At 67.3% G+C, this 9,204-nt stretch overlaps 1 protein-coding gene across 1 annotated transcript in view; it reads right to left on the reverse strand.

Moving 5' to 3' along the window:
* The window catches only part of KCNQ1 (potassium voltage-gated channel subfamily Q member 1), a 318,108-nt gene that overhangs the window by 261,945 nt on the left and 46,959 nt on the right, over nucleotides 1–9,204 (reverse strand). Inside the window, exon 3 of the mRNA XM_023537362.1 lies at nucleotides 3,389–3,479. Within this exon, the coding sequence (XP_023393130.1) occupies nucleotides 3,389–3,479 (91 nt within the window). The remainder of the gene's footprint in view (nucleotides 1–3,388; nucleotides 3,480–9,204) is intronic.

Raw genomic sequence — 9,204 nt, forward strand, 5'->3', positions numbered from 1 at the left:
GACCTGCCATGAAGTTTGTGACAGGGAGCCCAGTGTAGACATGACAAGCACAGCCTGGGGAGGGAGGTGGTCCAGGTGGGTCCCCATGGGGAGTGAGGCCGGGCCAGACGAGGGGATACCGCGCAGCCAGGGGCTGCCCCCTCCCCAGGGCTGTCACGGGGTCACAGGGCCTGGGATCCCTCCGGCCGAGCACACAGATAACAAGCTCATAAGGAAACGTGCAGGCACGTCTATGAGGGTGGCCCTCGGTGGCCCTCTGCGGCCTCTGTGGCCCCTGCAGGCTCCATTCCGCTCCGTCACCCACCCAGCGGCCCCCAGGGCCCTGCCTGAGCTGCACAAGGCAGTAGAAGTCACCACGGGGGCTGAGGACTCGGTGCTCACAGCCTATCAGATGCAGGGCTGAGCGGGGACGCCTGGTGTGCCCACATCAACGCGGGGCTCACCCAAGGGTGAGCCTCCCAGCAGCAGAGGGATGGCTCAAGTCACTCAGGGGGACTTATGGGCTGAACTGTGTCCCCCCAAACTTATACCATGCAGTCCCCACCCCCAGCTCGCCAGAATGTGGTGTATGCGAAGACTGAGCCTTTAAAACGGGGTCCCTGGGTGGACCCTGACCCACTGTGACTGTGTCCTCACAAGAAGAGGAGACAGGGACACAGACACGCACAGAGGGACCACCATGCGGGACACGGGAGGAGACGCCGTCCACACGCCCAGGAGTGAGGCCTCGGGGGGAACCGCCCGCCCACACCTGGAGCTCGGGCTCCGGCCTCCAGGATCGGGGACAGTGTCTATGGTTCAAGCCACCGTCTGCGGTGCTTTGTTACGGTGGCCCCAGGACACTCACAGGGACGAGACGCTGACCCGGCCCTGGTCCCGGGTCCCGGTCCTCTCCCTGGCCCAGGGGTGGGGGTCAGCCTTACATTTACACTCAGTAGGGGGCAGATGCCAGCCAGTGCCCAGCGGGCAGGGCGGGGTCTGCCGACGGTGGCCTTGGAGTCGGCCCAGCTGGCAGGGTTCCCGCCTGGACCAGTCACCTGGGCTAGGAGAAGAGGGCCTGGGGGTGGCTCGCAGGGCGGGCGTGCTCGGCCGGACTGTGGGCAGCTGCGGCCGCCGGGGCCTCCACATGAACGGGGCTGGCACTGCCACGGCTACTTCCACAGGTCCCCAGGGATGGGGAACAGGGAGGAGGCTGGACCCCGAAAGTTTGCCCCTCGAGCTGGGGAGGTGGCCATCCTCCTTCTCCATTGCATCTGTCCCTATTTTACGTGGCAGCCATGACCTAGCAGGATGGTGAAGACAGCATCGTGGGGCCCCAGGGGCCGGGGGCTCATCCGGGGGCAGCGAGTGGGTGGGCGCTGGGACACCCGCCAACACGACCGTCCCCACGGACGCGGGAAGACGTGACTAGAGTCCACACCGTCGCCTGAGATGCGCGTGCTCACGTCGGACTCCGGGGCCCTCCACCCCGAGGCCGGCACGTTCCTTCAGGAGAGGCCCAAGGACCCGCCCGCCTGACAAAGCCCCAGTGAGCGACGGACGCCAGTGTCCCCACAGCGCCCGGCACGCGGACCGCACCGCGGCCCTGCTCCCCGGGAACCGCGCCGGGGCCGGAGGAGAGACCTCGGACAGGAACGGACGCTCCCGAGTCACACGACGGTCCAGCGACAAAAACCGACGGCTTTCACGGCCGGCAAAATGAAACCCGAAAAAGCAAAAACGAAAACACAAAACTCCAGAAAACAGAACCGACGAGACGGCCCGTGGGTGCCTACGACGGGCGGTGACGACTCCAGCGGCGTCACTGTGGTTAGAGATAAACAGAGGACCGCCCAAGAGCCACACCGGACAGATGACGCCACGACCGCGGACGGCAAGTCCCCACGCCAGGACAGCGTCCGTCTCCCCGGTTCGCTCAGCAAACACCATCGGGATTTTTCGGGAAGCAAACGAATTGGCTGTGAAGGTCCCCGGGAAGAGCCCGCTGGCGAGAGCTGGCTGGGGACCCCCCAAGAGCCACACAGATGTGGGACGCAGAATGCGGCACACGCGTCGGCCAAGCAAGGGACGCTGGGAGGCGAAGTCCCTCGGACCAGGACGGGAACCTCGGGGGGACCCATTTGCATCGGGACACCTGGCTCATGGTAAAACGCCTCCGTCGGGGACGAAAGACAGATGCTTGAACACGTGGCACGGGGTGACTGGAAGCCAGGGGGGCGTGGCACGAGGGGGTCTGTGCCCCACGCCACACGCCGGGACGTCCCGACTGTCGTTGACCACGTAAAACCACAAGATTGTCCTGCACGAACACGGGGAGAAACCCGGCTGGTTCCTTTACGGCCTCAGGAAGAGACTTTGCCGTGACGCTGACTCCGGGAGCACGGGAGGAAAGGTAAGGTCCCCTGTGTGGAAATGACCCGGGAGCCGCTGCAGGGGCCCGTCACACGGCCGGGGGGCCCCGCCGACCAGGCCGCCTGGCCGGGAGACACGCGTGCGCAGCATGACGGCAGCCCCGGCCGGCCCTGTGGGGGCCCGAGGCGGTGCAGGCAGAGACGTCATCCCTGCCACCGGCCATCGGCTCTCAGGCGGCCTCCTGGGGACGTGGCTAGCCTCTGCACCCCACCTTCTCGGCCAGGCTCATGCGCAGATGTCCCCTCGGTGAGGGCACGAGCTTCCGGAACTTGCCCAGCATAAACCTCAGGCTGCGGGCTCCCGGCCTGGCCCCCTCCCCATGTCCAGGAGGGCCGGGGGTTGCGGGGGGCCCGTCCCAGGCCCGGTCTGAGGGGCTCACATCCGGCCGGGGCGAAGAGCCCTCGCACCCCACTCAGAGTGAGGGGCTCAGACAGGCTGGGAGCGGAAGGGGCCGGGATCCCGTGTGGGACACGCCTTCTGTGCTCACGGCCCCCCTATCTCCTTGGGGCCGAGACCCAGACACGAGGGTGAGAGCCCCATAGGCAGTGCGGGGGGCTGTCTGGTGCGGGGCTCGAGGTGGGGAGCCTGGGACACCTGCTGGGGCCTGTACCAGCCAAGCCCAGGTCAGCAGCCCCCAGACCCTGGGCCCCAATGAGGCTCCTTGACCAAACCCGGCTCCCCATGCCTCCATCCCTCCTTCCTGGCCCAGCTCAGAAGCCTCCTCCTCCAGGGGGCCCTCCCAGACCACCAGCCTCAGGCTCCTCACATTTCTTGGGCCCCTTAGTCCGCTAGTCACAGCCTGGCAAGTATGAGAGCTGGGGGTCCCCACGCTTCCAGTCCCCCAGTACCAGGGCAAGTCCACGGCTGCCAGCTGGCAGGACAAGAAGCCAGTCGGGGCCACTATGCGGGCCGGAGTAGCCAGGAGCAGCTCACTCGGCCCCACGCCCACCCGCCTGTGACAGCCATCCATACGTACCATCCAGAAGAGTGTGCCTGTGGCCAGGGCGACATACTGCTCGATGGTGGACAGCACGCTGAAGATGAGGCAGACCAGGACGATGAGGAAGCTACGAGACAGGGACACGCGGTCAGCTGCAGTGGCCGGCCACCCCACACCGCCAGCGGCACAAGCTCGGCCCCCACACCGCCCCTCCCCAGGCGTAGGGACTCGAAGTGCCCCAGGCCCCGCCGTCCACCAGCTGGTGACCGAGGCACGAGGCTCGCCCATCCACACGGCGGGTGCCATGGCGACCCACGCTGCGGCAGAGTGGACTCTAAGCGAAGCATCGAGCTAGGAGGCCAGATGCCAGCGACCACACAGGACGTGGTCCCGTCTGCATGAAGCGTCCAGATGGGACGGCACGCAGACTGGTGGTCACCGGGACACGGGGTGTCCTCTGGGGACGATGACAATGCTGAGCTCAGGTGGCAGTGACAGTGTGCGGCTCTGGCAATGTCGTGGGAGCCGGGCAGTGTGTCCTTCCCATGAGGTCATCTCAACCTACATCTGATGCCAGGTGGCCTGCAACGCCTGTGTCCACAGGGCACTTCCGAGCAGCGTCACAGACCCCCAGGACAGAGGCTCCCGGGCCAGGCGGGGCGCCTGCCGGTTGGAACACAGAAGCCAGCCTGCCAGGGAGGGAGTGCAGACGCCTGCACTGTTCACGGGGTGTCACCAGAGCCTGGGGCTCCCCCAGAGGCTGGAGGCTGGGAGCTGCTCTGGGAGCATCTGCCTGCAGCTCCCGGGGGCCCCGCAGAGGGACAGTGGGCAGCCCCGCCCTGAGCGCCATTGCACATCAGCGGGGCCACTCCTGGGCACGGCCCCAATGCCCGTCCTCACACACCTGTTGCCTGGTCACGTCCAGACCAGAAAGACAGGGAGCCACTCCAGGGCCCACGGGTCCCCGGACGTCACTGGGCCAAGCCCTAGTCCTCCTCCTGCCTAGAGCAGAAGACAGCTTTTAGGGGGCACATTCAAGGGGCTCCAAGCACCCCTGGCAGAGCCTCACACACAGAACGACAGGGTAGCTGCAAGGTGGCCCAGGAGAGACAGGCAGGAAGCCACACGGGCCCACAACACGGGCCCACAACACGGGCCCACAACACGGGCCCACAACACGGGCCCACAACACGGGCCCGGCCAGCGCCAGGCGCCCAGGTTCCCGCCTCGCCCCAACGTCCTGCTGCCCCAGTCCCGAACGCCCATCCCGTGCCGGCCAAGAGTGACCCCTCAACATCATCCCCAGCGTGACACAGGGCCCCCGGGCCCCCAGCTCTGGCTGGACCCCGCTTCCTGGGCCGGCCTCACTGGCCTGGGGGCCTTTGCACCTGCTGTGGCTCCTGTAAGGCCGATACCCGTGATCGCAGGGAGGTGGTCTGACACCCCCCACGTCCAAGACATATCCCTCACACGTGCCACCACTGGGCCCACTCTCCACCCCCCGACGGCGAGCATCCCCAGGGCGGGCTGTGGGGTGCCGTTCCTGCTGTGTCCCCCGGCCTAGGCCAGGGCCTGGCGCACGGCAGGTCCTCGGCTCTTGGCTGCTGTGTGTGTGCCTCCATCCGGTCCCCAAGCCCCCGCCTTAGTGCCCCACGCTTCCTCTGTGCCCCGAGCTTGCCGCCCTCGTCTCTCGGCGGGAAGCAGCCTCAGCTCACACTCCGCTCCCTCCCACACCCCATCAGGACGCAGGATCCCAAGTACAGTCCGAGTGTGCCCCCAGCAGCTCCCAGCAGGACCCCGGTGGGCTGTAGCCCCGGCCCCTCCTGCACCTCACCTCCCACCGCCTGCCCCCCACCCCCGAGGCTGCACCAAGCCTCCTGCGTGTTTGCACACGCGATGCCTACCGCCCTGACTGGGCTCTGCCACCCCCGCCAGCTGGGGAGGGCGCCCAGGCCTGCGGTCAGGCTGTTCAACAGACGAGGCCCGGCCTGCCACACGCCGGGGGAGCCCCCTGTGGGGACTCAGCAAACACCGGTGCGCGGAGCAAGCCCGTCTGTGCCTGGCCGTGCGCCCCGCCCGGGCCCACGCCCCAGACCTCCTGGTGCCGACGGGGCCTTGGAGGTGTCTGCACAAAGTAGACGCTGTGCCTGCTGGCGGTCCCCAGGATCGCGAGGCCCTGGTGGGTCTCCCTGCCTCGGTTTCCCCAACGCGAGCCAGAGCCCACGGCCTCGTCCTCATGGGGCGGTGGATGGCGGGAAGGCCAGGCACAGGAGTGGGGACTGGGGTCAGGCCGTGACTCCCCAGGCCTGGGACCAGCAGTACCTCGTGGCTGCGCCCCCCAGGAGGGGCAGTGAACCCCGCCGCCCAGACCTGTGGGAATAATGTCACTCTCTGTGGGGCTACAGGAAGTGCCCCGGGACCAACTGCCACCAGCAGGTCCCCTGCCCGCCAGCTCTTCACACAGGAACACATCCCCACGAGACGCGGGGTGTTGTCACCTAAGGCTCCAGATGGGCCCTGAGGAGGGCCTCTCTCTCTGACCTCCTTTCTCTCTGACCTCTGACCTTCCTGACACCTATGAGGACAACCAGGGCCACCAGCTTATCCAGGATGACCTCCCCTGTCACACGTGCATGCCCCTATGCCACGGAGGGTCACCACTGGGCTTCAGAGGTCAGGACATGGACGTCTCTGGGGGACAGCCAGCACGCCAACAAAACTGGCCGTGCCCGAGTCACGCACCCGTGCCCACGCCAGTGTCCCCAAGCCTGTCTGTCCCGTGCATGAGGAGAGTGAGGCCCAGCGGGGAAGGGGCTGGCTGGGGCAGGGGCAGAGGCAGGGCCCGGGTCTGCGGGTCCATGGCCGGGCCACGTGCCAAAGTTCTCAGCTGTCCCGCCTCCCGGAGCGGAAGCCGTGACGAGAACGGGCAGCAGCGGCTCCGGCACCTCACAGACCCCGTGTCCACGTGTCACAGGCCTTCAATTCTTTTCCTGCCAGGTGGCTGTCTACCACTCGTCGTCCCTGTTGGTGTGGCCTCAGTGACGGGGCGGAGGCTGCAGCTTGAGCCACATCAGGCAGGAGCACAGAAGCCCCGTGTGGAGCCTGAGGCATCGCAAACCGGCCACGCGCCCCCAACGCGCCCAGGCCTTGGCGCCCCAGGCTCCGTGCCTGGCTGTGCTCAGGAAGCGCGGTGGGCTGGGGGCAGGGGCGCAGGCCCACCAGGGAGGGTACGTCCGGGTGGCCATCATCACCCCAAGCTCCAGGCAGACAGGACTGCAGCTGAGGTTCCCTCAGGCTGGGAGGGGGGGCGGGGGGGCCGTGCTCCCTCGAGGCTAACTTACACCCACCTGTTGCTCAAGTGTCTGCACTGTGCTCATTTCAGAAAGAACCGTATAACAGTGTGCTTTTGTGTGCTCTGCCCTGTGCTGGGGGGCGGAGGGAGTCAGGGGCCTCGGAGATGCCAAGACAGGTCCCTGCCATGAGGCACTCACAGCCTAGGGTGCCGGATGAACCCCACTCCTGCCTCTGCAGGGCCGGACACCATCTTCCATCCAGCTTCCATCCCAAGGCCCCCAAATCAGACAGCCCCAGACCCCCCAGAGCTGGGAGGCTGAGGCTCGGGAAGAGAAGTTTTCTAGAGAAGCAGCAGTGGGAGGGACGATGCCAACCCCCCGCCCCAGAGGCCGCCTCGGCCCCCAGTGCCACCTGACCCCACCTGCAGGGGTGTGTGTGTGTCAGCAGCAGGAGGCCGCTGCCAGAGGTGAGGGCAGCTCCGGGGCGAGGAACAATGCCCTGCTTGTGCCCTGGCAGCCGGTCCACCTCAGGAGCTGTGGCCGCCAGCGCCGAGGGACGTCCGGAGCGCTATCGGACATCAGCGGTGCCCTGGGAACGTGACGGAATGCAGGCGTCCGGCCAGGGCCGGGCGGGGGCCTGGGCGGGAGGGCGCGGGGCAGAAATCCGGCGGGGACACAGGCCTCCTCCCCCGGCACCAGCACGGGCTGGGTCGGCTCAGGTGACCCGACGACAGAACCAGGCCGGGCCAGCCCCCCTGGGGACGCACCGGGGACCCCCCTCCTCCCCACGGGCGCTTCCCAGCGACGCTCAGAGTCGAGAAGGAGAGCCATGCACGCACGTGCCAGGAGCCGTCAGAACCCCGACTCGCAGACCGCGGCCACCGGGCTGACCGGAGCCGTCAGAACCCCGACTGGCTGACTGCGGCCACTGGGCTGACCTGGGCACCGGGCTGCCGTTCCAGGACGGCGCTGGGACACGCCGGGGACCGGGCGTGCAGTGCCGAGGGAAAGCGGCCAGGCCCAGAGGGACAAGTTCTCTGTGATTCCCCCCCGCGAGGCCCCCAGAGGCGCCGGAGACGCAGAGACAGGACGTAGGTGCTGGTGCCAGGCCGGGGAGGCGGAGGGGGCGTGAGCGTGTCATGGGGACACGGTGTGAGGGTGGGAGCAGGGAAAGGATCGTGGAGAGGGTGCTGGTGGCGGCGGCACAGCAGCGTGGAGGAACCAAGGCCGACGAACACCGCACGGAAGGTGATTAGGGCGGTAAACTACGTCGCGTGTAGGTTACCACGACGAAAACAAATTAAAGGACAGGAAGCGACTGAAGCTTATACATGGTTTAATGGAGGCTTTGAAAGGCGCTGAGCTCACCCACTGGGGACCGGACCCTGGCAGGGGACGAAGGCCTTGCTGAGGGACACGAGCCCCAGGCCAGACGGGGTTCAGATGTGTAATTAAGTGGATGACATATCACTGTCTTAACCCCAAACCAGATCTAGGGGCTTCTCTCTGTATGAAAGTCACCCCGGAGGATTCTAAACGCCCTGCACAGTGAAGGACAGGTGCCCCGCCCAGCCCAGGCCCGGTGACCTCAGTGCCGCTGGCTGTGGACAGCCACGTGACAGGGGACTCCCAGAGGGGGCAGCCTCAGGTCCTGCCAGGGCTCTGAGAGCGGACGGCACTGCCCCAGAAGGACGCTGCAGCCCCACCCACTGGCCCGGCCCGTGCCCCGCTCTGCTCTGGGTGGGCCTGGGCCAGGCGCGTCCCGGCTCGCACCTCGGGCCCAGCGTGGCTGGGCTCTGTGCGTGGGTCCTCCAGCCAAACCCCCGTGGAAGGCCACACCGCCTCCCACAACGAGACGGGGCCCAGGCAGGCGCAGCGGCTCCCGGGTTGCAGACTGCGAGGCTGGCCCTCCACGCATGGCCACCCGGCTCTGACAGGACCCTGAAGGCTGGAGCAAGAGGCACAGCCACTGCCAGGGACACCAAGGCTCTGAGCCAGTGAGGACATGCCCAGGGCCACAAGGACAGGGAGCCCAGGCCAGCTGACCCCAGGGCCCCTGTCCAGCCAGCCCTGAGACAAAGCTGGCCTCCCCCTCAGGCACGGGACGCTGATGCCGGGGGTCAGGCCCAGCCCTGGGTGCCACAGTCCCGCAAGCTGAAGTGACACGTGGCCTTCTCCTCTGTCTGTCAACTTCTGTGTGTCCCCTACGAGGGTACTTGTCACTGGATTCAGGGCCCGCCCAGGCCTCAGGATCATCTCCCCACTCGAGACCCTGAAGACCTGAGTCCCACCTGCAAAGACACCTTTCCTGCGTCGGGTCACACGGGCTCCAGGGCTCAGGGCGTGGGCGTGTCCCTTTGAGGTCACCTCTTGGCTCACTGCACCATCCAGACCACATCACGTCAGGGAGACAGGAGCTGCCCGGCCACAGCCCGGGCAGAAAGGGGCCACCCCGAGGGGACTCAGGTGAGCCGGGAGCTGGCATGGCCCCCCTAACTGCCAGGACGGGGTGAGGACAGCAGCAGAGCGGGCCGGACGCACTGGACGAGGGCTGTGGGG

The sequence above is a fragment of the Pteropus vampyrus genome, unplaced genomic scaffold (assembly GCF_000151845.1).
Source record: "Pteropus vampyrus isolate Shadow unplaced genomic scaffold, Pvam_2.0 Scaffold187, whole genome shotgun sequence".
NCBI classification, from domain to species: Eukaryota; Metazoa; Chordata; class Mammalia; order Chiroptera; family Pteropodidae; genus Pteropus; species Pteropus vampyrus.